This window comes from Strongylocentrotus purpuratus, unplaced genomic scaffold, assembly GCF_000002235.5.
Source record: "Strongylocentrotus purpuratus isolate Spur 01 unplaced genomic scaffold, Spur_5.0 spur5_scaffold_3, whole genome shotgun sequence".
NCBI classification, from domain to species: Eukaryota; Metazoa; Echinodermata; class Echinoidea; order Camarodonta; family Strongylocentrotidae; genus Strongylocentrotus; species Strongylocentrotus purpuratus.
In genome coordinates, this window is record NW_022145609.1 from 14,860,890 (window position 1) to 14,883,686 (window position 22,797).

At 35.3% G+C, this 22,797-nt stretch overlaps 1 protein-coding gene across 1 annotated transcript in view; it reads right to left on the reverse strand.

Annotated features, from left to right (window-relative positions):
* LOC585698 (receptor-type tyrosine-protein phosphatase S) overlaps window positions 1–22,797 on the reverse strand; it is a 95,918-nt gene that overhangs the window by 32,731 nt on the left and 40,390 nt on the right. Inside the window, exons 12-25 of the mRNA XM_030996596.1 lie at window positions 18,562–18,675; window positions 17,046–17,174; window positions 15,736–15,849; window positions 14,876–15,004; window positions 13,456–13,749; window positions 12,667–12,984; window positions 11,972–12,256; window positions 11,424–11,567; window positions 9,277–9,432; window positions 7,234–7,337; window positions 6,186–6,390; window positions 3,973–4,078; window positions 2,763–2,909; window positions 831–1,041 (exon numbers count right to left, since the gene is read on the reverse strand). Coding sequence (XP_030852456.1) covers window positions 831–1,041; window positions 2,763–2,909; window positions 3,973–4,078; window positions 6,186–6,390; window positions 7,234–7,337; window positions 9,277–9,432; window positions 11,424–11,567; window positions 11,972–12,256; window positions 12,667–12,984; window positions 13,456–13,749; window positions 14,876–15,004; window positions 15,736–15,849; window positions 17,046–17,174; window positions 18,562–18,675 — 2,456 coding nt within the window. The remainder of the gene's footprint in view (window positions 1–830; window positions 1,042–2,762; window positions 2,910–3,972; window positions 4,079–6,185; window positions 6,391–7,233; window positions 7,338–9,276; window positions 9,433–11,423; window positions 11,568–11,971; window positions 12,257–12,666; window positions 12,985–13,455; window positions 13,750–14,875; window positions 15,005–15,735; window positions 15,850–17,045; window positions 17,175–18,561; window positions 18,676–22,797) is intronic.

A 22,797-nucleotide genomic window follows, 5' to 3' on the forward strand; every position in this document is an offset into this window, starting at 1 on the left:
ATAAAATATTATAGTACAGTACATAGCTCCTGTAAGTAGAAAATGTGAAAAACATTAAGTTAACCTGTTACGAAAACATAAAAAAAGATTAGAGGATATTGCAGAAATACAGCGTAGGCATGAAGCCCGATTTAAGATTGAAAAATGATAGTAGCTTGTGATTCTAGAAACACCTTTGTTTTGATAGAGAGAAGAGAGGTGAAAGAGGGAGGGAAGGGAGAGAAAGAGTAGAAGATAGGGTGGAGAGGGAAGAAAGAGAGAGGAGAGGGAGAGGGAAGAAAGAGAGAGGAGAGGGGAGAATGAGAGAAAGGAGATAGAGAAGGGAATGGAAAGGGAGGGAAAATGAAGAGAGGGGTGTAAGTGAAGGAAAAATCATTAGGCTGTTATATGATTCAACAATTACTCCAGCCATTATTTCATCAAAGATATAGGGTTAGAGCTAGGATTGTGACTGGATTAAGACTATGTTAAGGCTCATGGTTAGGTACACTACATTGTGTTGGATCCAGACTTGAAAATAGAAATTTGTTGTATGTCCAAATTTGCCTACGGAGCAATTCTCACTGTAGCACAGGTTGTACAATCATCCCTTTGGATTGTAGTACAGTATATATATTTAACAAGAACCGATGTGCAGTCTGCAGTAAACCAAAGCACTAACAGTAACATTAAGCCTCATTCAAACATGCCACTCCAAAACCACAGCTTCATAAAAATAAAAAAAGTGTAATATGCGTCACATTTTCTATCTTGTTAGACAGAGCTCCATGACTACGCGGCGGTTTAATACCACATCATATCTGTACGAGCCACAGTCACTACATAAATACCTGACGATCTTCTGGAGAAGGGGTATAGACTCTGACAAAGGAAGAGTAGGTCCGACCGGTATTGAGAGGGCCATTGACCGCAGTGAGAGTACTGGCACCTGTTGTTTGTCTCCTTCTTCTACTTCCACTTCCAGTCGAACCTCCAGTGTAACAGGTCGATCTATTGCTAGTTGCTGTACCTATAACAACTTTAACTTCATCAGTTGGACAGCTTAAATTTTAGGTAACGAGAAAGGAAAAAAAAGCAAATAAAGGGATGTAAGCAATGTCTGGTAATTTGGTGCTGTGGTCTAGAGAATGAGACACTGAACTGAAGCTCACAATGTAGAGGGTTCAACTCCCAGCCCGGCACTAATATGCTTTGGCAAGACATTCTATCTTTGACACTCTTGACCCAGGGGTAAATGGGTACCTCATATTACTTGAGCGTTCCTCAAGTTCCTTTTGTGGCTTGGCAATAACTGGGGTAATAATGTCTGATCGCTGTGAGCGTCACAGACCATGACAGAAATTTTATTGTATTCTGTCAAGATCATGTTCATCACACTAAGGCTTCCAAGGTGAAAGGACATTCCATTTACATAGCCCCGGAACATCCATGAACGTTTATTTTAAAGTGACTTGTAACATTGTTGAAGGTTGATGAAAAAAATTGTGTAATTTTTGTATGAAATGTTACTTATTATATTCCTTTTACTATACTTACCCTCTATCATGCAAAAAATCCTGAAAAAAATTCTCACATCACAAAGATATTTATGGTTTTCTTTGAAAGCGTCACTGGTCAACACCTACCAACAGTAATTTCTTCTAACCATTATTGAATTTTCCCAACCATTTTTCAATGAAAATAAGACATAAGACAGGATTTTTAAAATCTTTCAACACTTTTGTTATGATATATATAGAGCCAATTCATAGCTTTGTTACGATTTACATTCACCTAAAATGTAATTAAATTTTAATAATATAATTGGGAGCATTAAGGAAGCGATCAGATCAGTTTTTCCCAATTTTTGTCGTTAACAATGGCCTGTTTTCACTCAAACTTTCAGATTATTTTTAAATTTACATCTTACACCTTAGCACCATTTTCTTTCATCTGAACAATGTTACAAAGTCCCTCTAATAAAAAAAATCTTTTCAATGATTCTTGATAAAAGCATTCATAAATTGAGCGCAGTAATTGATTAGATCTTATTCAACATACTACAGACATTGTTCAGTATATGTCTATAGAAAAGTGTTTTTTACTCTTATATTGTCAAATCAATTGGTTTTAGCCATATGCCTGCTATTTTGTGCGTTTTTAATAACAAACCAAATCAAATAAGAAGAAAAAAGAGAGGAGGACAAAGGACAAAGAAAATAGGACGATATAAATCTGGATGGAATGGTGGTAGAATAGTGGTCCCATAACCTGGAGGTTCCAGTTTTGAAACAGTTGTTTCCCTTGGTACCTCTTAATGAGGGATTATTCCCAGTATCTGAGACAAATCAAGAAGTCAACAACTTTGTATTTTTATGCGCGATTAACCATGGTCTTTATTGAGAGCTGATTACCATAATTAACTCTTTTTAAATCAAACTAGTCAGCAAAGTAATTATAATGCAATCATAACAAACAACAATGAATGCAAATCATTACTTTGAGCATTGTTTGTCGAGAGTGATCTGTAAGGAACCATTAGGAGGTCCGGCTGGGCGACAAAGTAATATCTTTGACTAGCCATAACAATTCTTCCATTCACCTGGCCAAGCGAACAGGAAAAATGCATTAATTCAGCATAACTAAAGTCCTTTGGATAGAACTCAAAGCTGTAGGTCCGCTGTATGCTTTTCTTCATATACAAGTGCTTGCTTTCTAAGCCAGCAAATAAAATAATTCATTCTTTTATCAATCAATCATTCAATAAATCCATGTATACTCACTTGCTGAATACAACAGCCCTATATGGTGTTCCTGTTGTGTCCTTTGCTTCCTCGTAGCTCTTGATCTGATCAGGATCCCAACTAGGGTCTGAAGAATCTAGGTTTGCATCACCATTCCCCAGTTCTACAACAATCACCTCACAACAACTTGAAAGCATAAAAACAAAGACGAAAATTAATTGAAGCACATGAAAAGATAAGATTAACGTGTAAAATATACGTAGAAGAATGATATATATCCATAAAGAACTAAGTTCTACAATTTTTTGAATCATTAAGAATAAGTTTGATGACACATCCAACAGTTTTTACCTGTCAAGTAGAATGTTGCATTCAAAAAGACATTTTATCCTAACTACAAGTTTTATACAAAATAGAACTAAAACGCTGTATAAGGAGAACCTAAGATAGACTAGGCAAGTCTTTTTAGGATGTTAGTTACATGTATGGTATGGTCAAGACTTCTACAAAAATAACCTGAAACAGCCCTTACAAAAATTCAATCTATTTCAAAATATTTTTTGCTGATAAACACTTTCAATTAAACACCTCACGTAAAATAGTAGGATAAAAAAGTGTTGCTTTCTTTGCCACATTGAATGAAACGTTCATATTTTATGGCAAAATTAAAGACCAAATTAATACAAAATGCCCGTTTCACGAATTCAGTAATGAAATGACATGGTGTTGTAAAAGAGTCTCATCACATTAAACCCAAGATAATGTGACTGAATAAGACCATCACATGTATTTTTTCCTCTTTTGTTTATGTGAAATAGATGCATAACAGCAACAACTATTGAAGGTACAGCAGAACTCTGCCAGAAGGGCACTGAGATAACTTGCACTGTGCACGACCCAATAACAAACTTTTTGTTGTTGCTAATGTATTAGTATTGCTTTCCATTCAGTTGTTACAAGGTTGTGGAACAAGCTAACCACCAAGCTGAGGACTGCTACTGTAACATCTTTACAAGTGGACCAGTACAATTAAGTCCCACTTATTTTGTTGGAGAGCAGAGGTTGTTATACGTTCATATCGGCTCAACTGGTGTTGTTGCAATGTTTTTTATCCTTGTTTATTGAGTGATCCTTATTCTACAGTATGGAGCATATTGTGAAGAGCTTTCAAACGCAAGGCTAAGCTGTAGACACTATACCAAATACTCTTTGGTTTGGATTGGATTGGATTGCTGAAGTGTTGTCATACCTAACGGGCCCATTGCGTGCATTATAGGGCGGCAACGTCGTCGTGAAACTTGTCTGAGAGATTTCCTCCTCGTTAGGGGAAGGTATGGATGGTGGCGGCACAGGTACTGAATCAAAACAGAGAATACATACATTCAGTATTGAAGCACAACACAAGTGGATGTAAAGTTTCATAATAACGTCTGTGTACCTTGCAATCGGAATGGCATGTGAGGGTTGGCATGCCTAAGAGCAACAGACTTGGATTTCACTTTTGTGAACCCTGATCTACATGCCATTCCTTATGTGCTCTGCATCTTTTATCCATTACTTTGTATGTACGTCTTGCATTTTCTATTGTCAAAGAAATAAATATATAATAATTATAATAATAATACTAATAATGATTAAAGTCATGATGATAATAATAACAATAATAATAACAACAATAATAGTAATAACAAATACTTCTACTTCTACTACTACTACTACTACTACTACTAATACCAGTAATAATAATAACAAGTACATGTAAGCTAATAATATCCCTTCACCCTCCATTCTTCAAGCTCTCTGGTTTACAAGAAGACGGTGAGTGGACTGACAAATCAAAACTTTGTGTTGTTTTTTGTTGAGTGACATAAATGGTACAATTTCAAATTGGGCAAAATAATGAGGGGTTCAGGCACCCAAACCTTGCTTTTTGTCACCTAGTAACCAAAATTGGCCACTCTTTCATTCCTCATTACTCAGCTTAAACCATAATAACATAAAAGAATTGGAAGGTGCCAAATCCACTCTAAAAAAAATGTTCATGGTGAACTTGTGGAAAAGATGAAATCACATAAAAGCATCTGCATTGTACACAAAAGAACAACAGGAGTATTAAAGATTGAACAAACAAAATGAGAGAGAGAACAAATAATTTTATGCCAAATCAAACATTTTAGTGATTACTGTATTTCATATCAGATCAATGTCAATGTGGTCAGTTATATGTCCGACTCTAGTGAGTTAAAGGTAATACAAAGTTTTGGGAAATTTTGAAAATTGGGTGGATAGTGAATCTTTAACATTTTGATATATTTGGATGCCCCTGTGGATGTATTATAAGCACTAAAAAAATTAACCCCTAAAACACTTCTGTTTTCGAGAAAAATTGAATATAAAAATTTACCGGTGCTCCCGGTAAATGTTGATAAATTTCAAATAGCGCCTACGGCCGTACAATGGTAGCTGCGACCATGAAAATCTCAGAATATGTAGTTGTGATATATAATTGGGTGGATAGTGAATCTTTAACATTTTGATATATTTGGATGCCCCTGTGGATGTATTATAAGCACTAAAAAAATTAACCCCTAAAACACTTCTGTTTTCGAGAAAAATTGAATATAAAAATTTACCGGTGCTCCCGGTAAATGTTGATAAATTTCAAAAAGCGCCTACGGCCGTACAATGGTAGCTGCGACCATGAAAATCTCAGAATATGTAGTTGTGATATATAATTTCCAAATGGGAATAGCTAGTCGGTCGATTTTAGTCAAGAACCATTGTTTTATAACTAAATTAATATCTTGACCTTGAGAGGGAGCTATACAACATAAAGAGTTTATTATTTATAATTTCATAACTTTAGACTCGATTTCAACCGGGACAACGATCAATGAATATTGAAGGAACGCATATGCTTCCAATATGTTAATTTGAACAAAACTCATGACCCCATACCAAAACTTTGTAATACCTTTAAGCTCAGTTTGTAGGAAAAGGAAATCCATAATTGGGGAAAAATATATATCTAGTTGAACATAACATAGCCCAAATTTCTTCAGACACACAATTACATGTATCCTCATGTCTTGCAACTTTTCTCCAGTATTTATCAGAGTGCAGTGGTACTTTTAAGTTTATAATGTACCAATCACCAAAACACATTTTGCTTTTGTGTGAGGGGTTAAATTTTGCTTTAATGTAGTCAAAGTATGAGCTTCAACCATTTAAACATTAAAACGTCTACCAGGGTGTTAAGTAGACTACCTAACAATTGCATAGAATAGGGTGCGCGCCCTATACACAGGGCATTATGTTATCCTTTATTTCTTCATACTCATTAATCATTTACTTGATACAGAATGCAAAGTAAAGCATTTAGAGGTTAATTTTATACATTCTACCTGTACACAAATTAGATTTTCAGCTGATTGGTACACATTAAATTATCAAGAACCAAACCTCCTTGTGGAGTTTCGCAAACGTCTGTAGTGGTAGCAGTAACCCCTTCTCCAGGTGCAGTTGAAGCAGTGATTGAGTAACGATAGATGGAAAAGGGATCTAACCCTGCCTTCATAAATGTTTTCTGCACTTGAGTAGCAGGCACTTCAATTTTTTGGGTTTTATCCACAACATCTGTGCCCATTTTCAAGACCTCTTCATAGAGCTGCAAGAAAAATGGAGCAATACTCATAATTACACAAGAGGAATATCCATGTATAGGATGTTGATGTATCAATGATAAATTGCAAGTAAATCTTGTTTTATTGTTGCATGAAGTGAGTGTATTCATATACATGTATCTGTTTAACCCTTACTGTACTGGGCTATCTCGGCCGTCGAATGTCCGATGAACACGAAAATTTGCATGTTTGTAGATATTTACATAAGGAACAAGATGGTATAATCATTTTTTTCCTAATATGCAAATTTTTGTTACTTATTATATTTCTCCCACTGTACTAACCGTGTAACGTACAAAAAATCCTGAAAAAATTCTCGAAACACAAAAGATATTTATGCTTTTCTTTGAAGGCGTCTCTGTGCAACACCCTCTATTAAACAGTAAATTCTCCTGAACATTTTTTTCCCAACCCTTTTTTCACAAAAAAAGGACATAAGACCGGCTTTTAAAAATCTCTCAACACTTAAATGTCTGGAATGGTGTATAGAGCCAATTCATTGCTTTGTGACGATTTACATTCACCTAAAATATAATTAAATTGTGATAATATAGTTGGGAGAATTAAGAAATCAATTAGATCAGTTTTCCTCAATTTGTATCATTAATGATGGTCTGTTTTTTGACTCAAACTTTCAGATTATCTTGTTTGTACATCTAGCATTGAACTCACTACCTTTACACCATTTTCTCTCATCTGACCAATGTTACCAAGTCTCTTTAATCGTAGCCTATTGAATGAGGCTTGCATTCTTGTGATTCTAGGCTTCAAAATCGATTGATTATTGAATACAATCTAGGTTGTTCAGTTAATGAAAAAATCCTTACTGTATATTTTGTGATCACTCCATTTGGCTCACTCGGTTTCCTCCAAGAAATTGTGCATTCAGTTGAGGTTTCACCAACAGTAAATCCTGCAGGTTTACCAGGTGCTAAAAAAGAGGAAAAATGTGAAAATTGAGAATTTAATGACATAAGCAGCCCCCTGTTGGTTCCTACATCATATAAGCTTACTAGCTTGGTTTTTACTTGCAATGGACTTAGCATATTTTACTGTAAATTAACGAGTGCTTTGTCCACACACCATTCCTGCAATTCATGACATTCCTTGTTGTTACTCGCCTCACCTACTATCCCAGTATAGCTTCCTGAGTGAGCTGCCAAAGGGATTACCCAACCAAGTACTAGCATACATACATTCAGTTTTTGCAATCATTAGTTGCTACGTATATGTACATGTATGAATACATGTTATATAAGTTTTGTTGTAAAATGGTTTTAATGCTCGATATGAGGCTTGTTCAATTTGATGCAGTACGGTAAACCGCTGCAAAAAAGCCATCACGTTTTTCAAAAAACATGTAAATGGATGGCAAATGCACATATTCATTGAGCTCTGTGTTTAATATAAAATACAAAACAAACAAACCCAGCGTTTTGCCGAGACATATCTGAACGAGGCTTTAATGTTTTGCAGTTTATCCCTGGCACGGCATTTATATTCATAATGTTCCACTCTAAATGGGTACCCAAAACTTAATGGCACGCCAACAATTTTGACTTGAATCTTAAAACATTGTAAAATTTACGAAGGGTTTGAATGCTTCCCAGGAAGAGGAGAAATTGGACTCTTTTTATAACCCCATTTCTATCACCTAGGCAGAATATAAGAAGCATTCATCTCCAAATGCCCCCGCCTACAATCAATTATTTATTATCATAATTTTTCACCAATAATTTTTTTTTCACTGATGTGCTTCATGTACGTGTATGTTTGAAATGAGAATTAATCTGTAAAAAAAATCATGGTTTAATCTGCATATGACATATGACACATATTGCCAATACAGTATCAGCCAATATTTTTTGTGTAAAGATATTTTCGCAGATCAAGGGGTCAAGGACAAATTTGTGAGAGGTTAAATTTGCATAAAGCCACACCCACTACCCATTATATACTTTTTGATCATTATCATTCTATTTACATGCATCATGAACTCATTCCTGAGTATCTTAATATTATAATTATTTTGGGAGAATTTAATGAAAATAATTTATTGAAGTGCTCTCTACAATCAATGTGGTCTCAACTGCGCAGCATGCCACAGGGCTTACTTTAGTAATTTGGACATGCAAAATTACTTACTGGAAATATTGTTTGCATGTCGTTAAATTTGCAATCATTGAGTTATTCGCAAAATTTGCAAAAAATAAATACTTATGAAGTAATAAATTATACCTTTCTATGATGAAGTATACATGTCCAAATGTACTTCAAATGAATCTTTTGATAAGTAAGTCACACGACTAAGTTTTATACAACTCACTCCTAGATCCTAATCAATAGATTGGTCATGCACGGTCACATGTGATTCATTTACTGAGACTATCACACGTTTTTCCATGAAAAAGCATGCAATAGTTTCTAGTACTATCACACACTTTTTTTTTTAGTGCATGTACATGATGCGCAGTATAGTGCGCATAGAGGTTAGGGCCCTGATACTATGTCTGGGCCTATTCTTACGCAGCACTATGCGTAAATGCGTATAGAGGTAAGTGCGCTTATCTATGTATGCGCACTCAATGAAACCCATTTAACTGGAGATTTATTTGTCAGCCATACTGTCACAATACAATCTTGAATAAAATCTTTTTACATCAAATATCAAGGATCTAGGAGTTTTGTTGTATAAAACAAATGATGCATGTTTTCATTCGTGCATTATACGATCTATCTGCCCTTGTTTGTGCTGTATGTATCTATCGCACTCAAGATACACACAGCCTCAACTCAAGTGCGGACATATTGTATAATGAACTCATGCGCATGTATCATTTGTATACTGATGCTCCATAATCTGTACATACCAGCTTCTGAGGTTCTAAAAGGGCCAGAGGGTGGTGATTCTTCACTAAACTGGTTCCCTTCTGGTGTGTTGCGATTGAATACACTTACACTGATTGTGTAGTTTGTATATGGTGTAAGCCCTTGAAGAGTACCGCTGGTTCCGCTTCCAAAAGCAGCTGTAATAAATGATACAAGACAAAAAAATGAAACTTTTAGCCGTGTGATATCACTTTTTTATGAGATTTTTTTGCATGGTAGTCGTGGTAGGAAAGAATGATGCAAGGTTACATGTTTTCATTAGACATAATAGATATTCTAGAACCCATTTTGTAAAGCATTATTACCCTCACACTTTTTAAAGCACAGTTTAATGCTCACTGATTCCCCATACGATCCACATACATGTACCACGGAGACACTCTCCAATAGATCAGCCCTTTCAGACAAGGTTTTTGGGGGGCTAAATATATATCACACATTGTTCTTAAAATTGGCAAATATAAAATCCTCCTTTCAAAGTTCTTTGTTCTAATAAAATGAAATGTCTCAGGAAACAGTTAACATGGGTAGAAATTTAGTTGAAAAGTTGATAAAATGGCTAATTTCCATCTTTAAAATGGCTAATTTCCATCTTTAAAAGTGCCTTTAAACCCTCTCAAATTGTTGCTAATTAAAATAATTAACAGGTTATTTTCCCTCTTAAAATTCTTGGCACCATATGCAATGTGGTCATGCAACAGAAATGGACACAATATGTGCAGAAGTTTTTGCCTTTTCATTCCATGCATCTGAAATATTTTGTACAGTTACAGAGCCAAAACACAAAATGTGGATTGTTTGGGCTAAATACGGATCAAACCAGTGATTTGCAAAAAGTTACAGATAAATCAACTACTTCCTACAAATCTTACAACATTGGATTATTTTCAATACAAGATCTCGTATTCCATCACTTAAACCTAAAAAGGCTGGGTTATTTTGGTGCCATGGGATGAAGAACTAGATGGAACTGCGACTGCGCGCAGTCGAAAATGATGCCTCTGTCATAGAGCAATTTTGCAAACCAAAACAGAAGAAATTTTTCAAATTCAAGTTCAATTGTAATCCATTAACAGGTTCTCAGAATATCGTGATTACCAGCAATTTCTCATATACATATATGACCCTTTGATCTTTGACCTCATAAAATCTACACAGTTCATTGGCTCTGCAAGATGTCCTGAGTTAAATAGTAATCCATCTGTCAGTTCTCATGAGAATGCGTTCACAAGCTATTTTTGCATACATAATGAGCATACCTCGTGACCCCAAAATCTAATCAGTTCATCGGCTCTGTAAGTAACATACTTGACCTAAAGTTTGGCAGGAATCCATCAATCGGTTCTTGAGATAACACGATCACGAGCTGTTTTTGCATACATAATGAGCCCTGTAACCTTTGACCTTTGACCTCGTGACCCCAAAATCTAATCAGTTCATTGGCTCTGCAAGATACATACATGATTAAAGTTTGGCAGGAATCCATCAATCGGTTCTTCAGATAACGTGATTACGAGCTGTTTTTGCATACATAATGAGCCCTGTGACCTTTGACCTCGTGACCCCAAAATCTAATCAGTTCATTGGCTCTGCAAGATACATACATGACCAAAGTTTGGCAGGAATCCATCAATCGGTTCTTCAGATAACGTGATCACGAGAACGGGACGTACGTACGTACGTACAGACGTATGTACGTAGGTACGGACGGACAACCCGAAAACATAATGCCTCCGGCTACTTCGTAACAGAGGCATAAAAATACTGCAACTTGACAGAAACATAGAGTGTCTCATAAAAATATGTCCTGTAAGTTTCTTATCTATATCTCAAATGGATTATGAATTATGGCTAAGTATTCACATATCTGTAAATTGACAATTCTGCATTGTGTACAATACACAAAGGGAAAGGTTAATTCTTGGCTGTGACATGGAGCGCTATGATTTTTTAAATTTTTAAATTTGTGATCAAAAGATGCGTAAGACTCTAGATAACTTCCTGGAAGCTTGCAGTGCAAAATACTAATCCTAGAGTGTATTGCGAGGAAGGGGGGGGGGGGGGTGGTTTTTGCCCCTGGCCCTTTTGGGATTAAATCATTACCTAACAAATGTTAGCTAGGACTTACTGTAAGTTACATCCTCAATTCCACCTATAGCAGTGAGTGTGTATCCATCGATGGGTCCATTTTTATCCTCTAGCTCGTCCCATTTTACAAACACCTGTTTTGCTTGTACATCACTAATAAGCACATTCCGAGGCTGAGACGGCACTGAAATGAAGTAGAATCATGCATTTTAAGACTTAATCATAACTTGAGATCAGGGGTCAAATGGTTCCATACTGCTTATTATTTATGTTGCACAACAAATAATTTTCGGTCCCTCTTCTGGGGACTAATAGCAAAACTGGGTACAAAATTGAAAGACTAGTTAAACTAGTTAAATACATATATAAAACAATCCTCTAATAATTTTTCTATGCAAGGGTCTTTATATTTATTGGGGAGGATATTTAACAAGTTTGAATTAAACTTCAATAAAAAATCATAGAAGGATAAATGGAGAAATATATGCAGAAAATATATTTTGGACCACTCATACACTAAAATACATACATGACTTTTTCATTTTGGGTGACATAAGAATGAATATACATGCAAGATAGTGATCATACCTCCAGCTAGGGTTTCTTGGGGTAGAAAGACCAGAGGCTTGCTGCTTCCAGCAAGATTCACACAGATCAGCTGAAACTTGTAGGTGGTGTAGGGCTGCAAGTCCGTCACGACACCCGGTGATGTTCTTCCCACATATTTGTCTTCTGTTTTATTGGTGCCTTGAATCCCGTATCTGGCTGTGCAGTTGATGTCGTCGTCATTGCCTTGAACTGTGAAGTCCCACACAAGCTTAAGTTCCATGGAGAGGACATCGAGATATCTTGGATTAGCAAGTTCTGCCACCTCTGTGAAAGACAAAGGCAAAGAATGGTCAAAAGTTTTTCATTCATAGTTGGTGTTTCAGAGGTGTTGTAGTCTAGTGGTACTTAACTTCAGATGAAAAGGTCAAGGATTCAAGTCCTAGAATCACACTTGCTGTTATCACTTCTTCCTTTCCTGATGTATTATTAGTTACATGGTAGAATGAGGATATCATGGTGGTTTGAACACAAACAAGCATACCTGGAAAATAGCATCCGACTGGAAAGCTCCCAAATGAAGGGAGTGGAGATAGAGAAAGAGTTGTGAGGGCATATATTGTAAGTGAATCCAATAATTTAATTGGTATCTATATCAACAGTCATAGAACATCAATTAAACAAAAGAAAAGGGGATACAAAAATTGTTATTGAAAAAAAATACTTTCACTCTTTACCTTGGACAAAGATGTTAAAATTCACGCTGTCGGTTATATTCCCAGCTTCGTCAATAGCCAAGCACCTATAAACTCCATTATCTTCTCGGACAGTGTCAGATATCTTGAGCACACTGAAGAAATACGTCCCTCCTTTTCTCATTTCTTGGCTTGGTTCAATGCTAGTCCTGTTCATATCATCCACTAGTCTCACTCCATTCCGCTCCCATGCTATGCTTGCATCACTGCTCGAGAACACGGTACAGTTGAGACTTGCCGTTCGGTTTAGTTGGATAAAATCATCAAGTTTGCTGAGTTCACGATCAATTTGACCAGGAACTGAAAGGAGCAGTACAAAATACAAAATTCCATGAAATTGAGCAGGGTATGCAAGTACAACAGGTATTACATAAAAAATCTGGTAAATATAATTTGCAATGCGATGCTGAATTCTCAGAACAATCTGAATGTTGTAAAATATACCTACAACAATTTCTAAACGGATCAGCACACACTACTCTTTTTTGCAACTGTCTATAGGTGTTAAAATGCCTGTATTTTGGACTTTAACCCGTTAATGTATGGTGTTTATACATATACATAGAACTTTAGAGAGAGAATATCAGATATCTACATGTAATTTATTTATTTTTTTAAATAAAAAAAATCACACTTACTTTATTGGATGTACATTTACATGTACACCGTATGCAAAAATCAACCAGATATTGACATTTTCGATTCGTATGACAATTCTGTATGCATGTATAGTTTGTTTCTACACATTCATCAACCTTTCTAGCTACTCACCAACAACATCAACTGAAATGGCTTCGCTCGATGCATTAAATCTGTTTCCTATTGTCACAGCAGTGCAGCGGTAGGCCCCTGTATCTTTTGCACCGGCTCCCAGGATGGTGATGCTGTACATTCCCATGTCAGGGTCCCCATTCGTTGTACCCGGGAGTTTGTCATTATCTCTGTACCAAGCAACCTCATTGAGGTCTTCCCCTGCGAGATTGACCTGACAAGCTAGTGTAAAGTCGTCGCCTTCTGATATTATATCGGTCATAGATATCAGGCTTGCTGTGACGTTAACCTCCTCTGCAAAGAGTGAAGTACCATTAAGTCATGGTGAGGGTTATTATTACAAATTATGTTCTTCTTGTACAGCATGAAGTTTGTCAAAGTATGCAAAACGGTCTATTTGTTCAATAGATTCCTAAAGAGCATTCTGTGAGCAACTTTAATTCAAGAACATGCACAGTACATGCAAATGTATAACTTATTAGGGAAGTCCATCCTAATATTGGGTTTCAATAAAAGCAGAAATGTGAGAGAAACAAATCAGTAAAAGTTTGAGCAAATTCTGATTAAATAATAGGAAAGTTATGAATATTAGAAGTTGTCATCAGTAGAACACAAATTGGCAAAACTGTGACGTATCTTCGCGAGCTCCTCTCCAATTCGCTCTGTACAGAAAATCTCATGAATTTTAATTTTCTTAGTTATTGATGTAGGAATAGATTTGTTTCATACAGGGGTTGTATCAAAACATATTTGCAAAAATTATATTTAGGCTGAATGAAATAGTACATGGCAGATGGGAGGGGAGCTTCGATGATGCGTCACTGAGTTGCCAATTTTTGTTTGATTGATCGCACCTTCAAAAATGTATAACTTTCTTATTTTTAATCAGTTTTTGCTCAAACTTTAACTGACCTGTTTCTTTTGATTTCCGGCTTCTATCAAAACCAACTTAATACCAGGGTGAACTCCCCCTTTAATACATGGATATAAGAGTGATGTACCATTAACACTCATTTGCCAGATGTGAAATTTTGCATAAAACAACAGGCAACACTTGATGGAAGGGTAGCTTCAAACATAACAGCTTTGCAAAATTACCCATTTGGGGTCTTGATTACCTCCACTACATCCCTTTCAACACTGGTATAGATTAATCTTGCATTGGAGACAGGTAAATAGTCTTGAAGCCTTTGAAATATCTATGCCATTATAAATATAATGTGGCACAGGGAGATTATTTGTGTGGCATATAAAGAGTCAAGTTTGGATGTAAATGGAAAATAAGACACACATGTGCAATTCAATTCAATGAATTCACATGTAAGTAGATATGTATTGAGACATTTATCATGATCAAGCATATCTACTTCTCTAAATTCTCTTTGACTTTAGCCATCACAATACCAACAAATTCACTTACTTTTGTTACAAACTGCTCCCTCAAATGCTGGCTCACAAGTGCAGATCCCATCAACGTTACTGCAGTTGGCCCCATACACGCATGTACAGCTCTCCATACAATAATCTCCAAAAGTACCAGCAGGACAGACTGAAATAGTTGCAGTAGATATGAATACTTAAACAACAGCCCCTTTCTAAATATTTTTCCTCCATAGGACACACTTTAAAAGCGATCATTTCAATTGTTATTTTACTCTGCAATCAGATTACCAATCTCAGTTACGATGGCCAACTTCTGAAAGATCCAGACAACCTTCATATTAATTGTTATTTCTCTTAATAAACAGATTATTCATACCATCACTGACACACTGTATGCAATCGGCAGCAATATCATACTACCAGCTTTGCTTCATTTGTTTCATAGAGCTTTTCTTTAGAAAAGGCCAGCAGGAATTCAAGAAATTCTACATACACTGTATTTAAAAACTCTGTAGAAATTAGCATTTTATTTCCCTAGAGAAAGGATGCAGATTTACTATTAAACTATGCTTATTTTGTTATGCTCCCATATAATATTGCACACAAAGGGTAAAAAAAGAAGAAGGGGGAATTGGATTATATCCAAGATATTAACCATAGTATTGAATACAACTACATACTTTCTTCCAGCATACCCTTTACATTCATAAACTTTTGTTTGCTTGAATGCAGGATTTATAGCCACAAAGTTATTAATCAATATGCAAATGCACTTATCATGGTAAATAAAATGTGCTTTCAGCAACCTTAGAAACAATCCTACCCCTTTTTATGTTCAGAAATAAAAGATCAAGCATTTTCATGCTACTCATCCCCTATATGTTCAAGTTCACATACTATTTTCACAACGTGTTCCATTGAATCCAGGAGGACAAGTGCAGTTGTAATAGTTTATGCCATCATTGCAGGTTCCACCATTCCTGCAGGGCATCGCATTGCATTCCTGAAAATCTACACATTTGACAAAAAGGATTATACGTATTTGTATTTGAATAACCCTTTCAGCATGTTAAAAATGAATCTTATACAAAACAGCAAAACATTTTTTTCTTTCTCCAATGCTGGCATTTGGCAATAATTTAAAGCTCTTGATCAGCATCTTTAGGCAGTAACTTTGCTTCTACATTTTTATGTATAATACAAGTGCTTTGAAAATTTGTAAAGCTTAGTGCCTATTCACTTCCAACAAACCTTGTTTAAATGATTACGATAAAGAGAAAATTGTTAAGACTATAACAAAAGAATATTCTGTAAAATAGCATTAGAAAATTGACAGCTTCAAGGCCCTGAAGTATTTTTGAGGTAACTTCTAAATTTACATAAGCCCTCATGGATCTGAAATTGAAAATTTTGTGAATCAATAGAAAATATATAATACTGTTGTTAACATATAAACAAACAGCTCATCATTGAAGTGTTTTATGATGCCATAAAACAATATATGATTGGATTATTTACCAAAGATTCTTGGGTGGTACAAATAGAGACACGTGATTAAATATATTCTGTGTGAAATAATAGAGGTACTAATAATTGAGTATAGATTTAGCCTTGGTGTCTTTAAAATCATGTTTTGTCATTTACTGGTATACAACACAGTACATAGTGTTTATCTAAAAGTAAACTACTGGTATGCTCAAATTTACCACATACATACATGATTAGTATTTGGTACACATGTTTTATACTTCAATAAAATTATTTTTTGCACTGGTCAGATACAGTAAATTATTGTGCAAAAGGTTTCTACTGAATATGTAATGGTATTTTTTAAAAATAGGGAAAGAAGACTAGTTGTGTGCAAATCTGCATAAGATCAGCATAATACAAAAATTCAATTTCCCAATACGACACTGTTGCTCATTGAGTTGGAAAAAAAAATCTTGCCTCTTTTCATGAAATGACTGTGAAAAAATAGTTATTCTTCTCAGAACTTAATTGGTTAATCTAAAGAGTCATAGAGAGATTGATCAATAAAGGTCTGAGAAGATATAAACTTTAACTATCAAGATAAAACCATATTGTCACAGTCAACTCATGAAAAGAGGTATGGACAATATATTCCAACTTTATGGGCAACCGTGTACCATATTGTTCATCTTAATCATGATTTTGGAATTATTATTTGGGGTGGAATTGGTACAAACCAACTGAGCAAGTTTCCCCTGTCCATCCAGGTATGCAGACACATGTGAAAGTAGCATCACCGGGATTCATTAAGTGGTTTGTGCAGGTCGCACCATTGTCACATGGGTTAGGGTCACATGCATCATTGTCTTCAAGGCAAAGCAAACAATATCACAGCCACAAAAGAAAATACAACAGAAATAATCAAAATCATGCAAACTAAAAGGTTAAATGCTCAACGTTTTCCATTATCTGCGAGCTTTGTATTTTGTTAAGTGCAATTTTTTTACTTTTTAGAAGTTGGGCCTAGCTCCTTCTAACATCTACCCCGTAGATTGAGATTCTTGGGTATGTTTGCACTATTTTTGTTAAATATATGGTGTTATCAAAATGAATAAAAAATTAAAATAGTATGCAAATCTGCTTAGCATTACCATTTATTTAAGCAAATTGGGGGGGGGGGGGCAGGGGCTCTAGTAGATGAAAACTGACCATTGAACTATGTCAAAGACCCTCACCTTTAACAGTTTGTTTCTTGTAACAATCTCTTCTATTATCAATTTTATCTGTCTGATAATTTTTTTTTCTTGATATCTTTTTATTGGCTATTGCTTTTGAAACTTCACAAATATTTTCAATTTGGACCGAGAAAAGGCAGAGAAATACTTGTGAGGAATCATAATACACATGATCCATTGTGTCATGCATGCAAAACAACACAAACTGCATGAAGCATACTTTTGTCAGTAACTCCAATAGTCTTGAAATGAATAATAAATCTCAATTAGTTGGCCCCAGTTTTAGTATTTCTATACCTACGGTTATCAAGAGGAAATATACCTGCTAGCAGCATTCAGATATAAGCAATTTGCACTTTTGAACTAAATACATTTTTAATCTAAATTACTGGTTAGATTTATCAAACAAATTGTTCATGTCATGCCCAACTCGGATATATCATACCTAATTTCAATTTAATAAGGAAAACAAAAATGACATGGCTCTCACAAGTCCTCTGAAAAATCTTTTAAAAATGTGCAAACTCATTAGCTAAAGAATGATACACATAGTTCTGTCTACATGATCAGCAAATGAATAAAAATATGAGATTGTGTATAATATACTGGACACAATTCCTTTACATAATTCTATCTATGATGTAACTACATATGAATATATAAACAAAATTAAAAAACAGCGCAAATCAAACTTTCATGCAAAACAAATCAAAAATCAAATTTACATGAGTCATGCATGGGTCAAAGAATAAATTACAGACACCACACTGCTCTCTTTGAAATGGGGATAACGGGGTACATAGTATATAAATACATATATCAGTTTCCTACATATATGCACCTGATACATACATGTACTTTTACATTTTATCTACACATGTGTATATCGCTTTTCCTTCATGCTTTTTCTGGGGGACCCCTGTAATAATAAAAAGAGTGCTTCCACTACAGGTTTCAGCTCTTAGGTATTCTGAAGAAGTGTATTTGAAAGGGATATCTAAGCTGCATGATATGTTACCATTTTCACAGTCTGTTCCATTGAATCCTTTCGGACATGTACAGTTATAGTCATTGACCAAGTCGTTGCAGATTCCTCCATTCATACAGGGGTTGTTGAAGCAATCATTGATATCTGGACCAAAAGAAAAACGGAGTGAAAAATATCTGTTAGGTTGGCTTCATATCTTATCCATCTCATTTGTTTGTTAGTTGACAGCCCATTTAAAAATCACGAGCCTTGCAGATGCCATCATTCATACCAGCTCTATAAAGGGAATCTTGAGTACCAGAAATGACTGAAAATAAAATCTGAAGCATTCATACCAAAAACAGTCGTGAACGTTCAAGACTACAAATATAGTATAAATCCAAACAAATTCTGTAGAATATTTATAATAGCTGAGAAGTGAGAATAGAAAGATGATAAAAATCAAGGTAGATATTTAAGCTGGCGAATACTTCACCATGCGGTGGGTTCAATAAATGTCTTCTCTTGCATGTTTCCACTTGTTGGACCAAAAGTTTACTATTAAGCACAAAAAATAATACCCTTTTTGACTGCCACGTCTTTGCATTGTAGGTACAATATTCCTTGAATGCATACTGTATAACTTTCATTTAAATCCATATCTTAAAGAAGTTATCCCCATATTTATAATAGCTGAGAAGTGAGAATAGAAAGATGATAAAAATCAAGGTAGATATTTAAGCTGGCGAATACTTCACCATGCGGTGGGTTCAATAAATGTCTTCTCTTGCATGTTTCCACTTGTTGGACCAAAAGTTTACTATTAAGCACAAAAAATAATACCCTTTTTGACTGCCACGTCTTTGCATTGTAGGTACAATATTCCTTGAATGCATACTGTATAACTTTCATTTAAATCCATATCTTAAAGAAGTTATCCCCATGAGCGTGTGAGACTAAGGACGGACTATCTTGCACAGCATATCAAGAAAAGGTGATTGTAGATGGCAATTACTAAATACCAATGAGTCGCTTTGTGTATAGGAGTACCAGTACACAAATCTTTGAAGCAATAATAGATTTACACAATATCATGAGCCTGCCAATATCAGCAAACTGAGTAATAACTTTTCCTGCACCACCTAAAATGGGGAATGGTTTAAAATTATCAGAGGGAAGAAAGAACATAAAGATGCGTGATGATGATTCCCAGCATTACTATGGTTCCACATTCCTGCTACGAAAACATTCTTAGCCAAAGATTTATGTACAGTCAAGCCTGCCTTAAAGATTAGAGCGAGATTTCAAAAGTAATGCAGGGAAAAAACTTGTTTGATCAGCAAATTGTCCATGTCTTGTAGACATAAAGAGTATATGTACCAGAGATTCATTTACTTTATGATGCACAACAAAAGCACCCACAGAAAGCTAAAGAGTAAAGACTTGCATTTAACATAATAGTTGTTTATAAATACATGTACATGAACACTGAAAATGAATAGTTCACCTCTGATTTTAAGAATCAAATGGCAAGAAAAAGATATGAAGGGGAATGAAAAAGAATCTTTACAAGTCTACATCCAGAGGAAGCATGGGATAAAGTGAAAGGGGAGTAGTAAAGACAAGATGGAATATACCCTGGGCTAAAAACACACACACACACACATACAAACACACTAAATGGATTAAAAAAAAATCATCATAAGGATAATTGCAAGCAGAGACAATTTGTGAAGGAATAGATTACAGGTTTCAATATGGAGCATATTTTCTAATAACAATACAAATTATAATAACTGTTTCATATTAAGTGCTTCACCAGTTACAGCGTAACTGACCAAAGGGATTATACCATATTATTTCCCAAGTCACTGGATTCTAGTAAGACTCAGCGCTTTACAGTGCACATTTTCCACTCCCTTGAAATAGGAGCAATGTAGATAAAGTGCCTCGCTCAAGTACATAAGTGCCGTCCTGTCCCGGGGCTCGAAACTGCGACCTTTGCATTTTGAGTCAACTTATTATATCACAACACCTCTACCTCTTGTGCAAGAGTGTACCCGTCACCAATGTAAGGAAAGCGAGTATAAATATTAATTTTTTTTCTTGATATAAATGCACAATTATAATGACAACCATACACAATATAATGAGAAAATAAAGTAGATTAGTACAATCAATATACGATACCAGTATATACAAAAAAGCTAAATTGCTCATTAGTATTTTGATCCATATTTCCCAACATGACATCTTACAATCGAGCAAGAGAAATGCACATCTGTGTACATGTATTTACAGTGTACCATGCAATATAAAGTCAGCAGAAGTTCTGTATTTCATTGCATAATTATTTCTACTGAATATTGACAATAGCTTTGTTACACAAATAAACATCAAGCTCCTTTGATTAATCAGCTCTTCAAATTCAAATATATACCAAAGTACTTATTTACAATATCAGAACAAACCTGCTAAAAACAAACCTGGGCCCCAGCACAGAAAATTATTATCATTAACAAGTCACAATACCAGTTTAAAGTTACTCAGATCAATGCTAACATAATTCAATACATGGTTAGTGTTAAATATAAAATAATGATGCACATGAATTAGATGGGAAACAACAAAAAAGGCTCTTAAAATTAACATCCAAATAAAACCCTCTTGAGAGGAGAGGAAAGACCAGGAAATCTCTTTGTGCAAGAACCCAAAGAAACTTGAGTAGCAATCAGGGCATTCTTTCACAAAACTGTCAGAAGTACAACTTTGGAGTCAGCCCACTGAAGCGTGTTAATTCCAATACATGTATTTCCATGGGATGCCAGCTAACTTATATTTACAACAAACAGAGAACGGGATGCAAGAAGCAAGAAGCAAGAGTGCAGTAAGGGATCCAGCAAGTTACCGGACCATACTGATACAGCTGCCCTGAGATGGCGCTAGATTTGATTTTGCTGTAGTGCTTCTAGTACAGTACGACTTTAAAGTAGTTATCATTCCATGGCTCCAGGCTCACACACACACACAAACATTGACACTAAAATGATTGAAACAAATCATAAGGAAGCAGACATTTTTTTAAAGGAATAGAAAACAGTTTCCAATGTTGAGCATATTTTCTGCAAGTGTGTACCCTATACCAATGTAATAAAAGCGAGTAACCATCTTGTTTAGCCAAGTAAACCTTCCAGCATGGATAGAAACCATCATATTTTCCCCTCAATATACACACTAATTTTAATATCCACCATCACAATTCATGTGAAGAGGTATGAACACAATATTCAAACTTTATGGGCAACAGTGTACCATATCTTTCATCTTAATCATGATTTTAGAATATTTATTTGAGGTGGAATTGGTACAAACCATCTGAGCAAGTTTCCCCTGTCCATCCAGGTATGCAGACACATGTGAAAGTAGCATCACCGGGATTCATTAAGTGGTTTGTGCAGTTCACTTCATTGACACATGGGTTGGGATCACATGCATTAATGTCTTCAGGGCAAAGCAAACAATATCACAGCCACAAAAGAAAATACAACAAAATAATCAAAATCATGCAAACTAAAATGTTAAAGGAAACCGAACCCCAAGTAATAACTTTACTTATTCTGAGAGATGTATTACGTCATTACCCATACATCTACAAGATTCCCCACCAAATTGTATGAGAGAGGTATAAAGCAAAAATAAAGTACAGTTTCTCAGCACGGCATGGGCATCGCCATTTTCTTGATAATGTGACGTACTATGCGAAGTCATTTATCAAGTAAATGTATTCAAATTTATGGATGCTTCTTTCCCAGACGTGTGTGGTGATAAAGCATTTCATTCACCTGCTATTATCCTTTGTACTATAAGTGCCAGAACACAAATTGCATGAATTAGTTTGTGCTCTTCTGGGTGAAGGTTGCTCATAAATGAAATAGACTTGTCAACTGCTATAGTGTAGTTTTTATAAATAAATTTGTTACAATTGTGCCCCTGTTATTTATTTTTCACCTAATATAATTTCTATCATCTCGTTGTTATTTTTTTGCATTGAAAAGTAAAGGTTTCGTTATTGATTTAAAAATTCTTTCCAACTAATGCTTGGTGCATGATACATGTACAACTTCAACAGATACGTCACATTTTTAAGAAAATGGCTGCGCCCATGTCATGCTGAAAGGCATCACATCATGCCAGGAATATCTTCATTTGTATATATCTTGTACATTTTCGTAAGGAATATTGTACATCAAAGGGCAGGAATACATCTCATTTTTCAGAAAACCTACA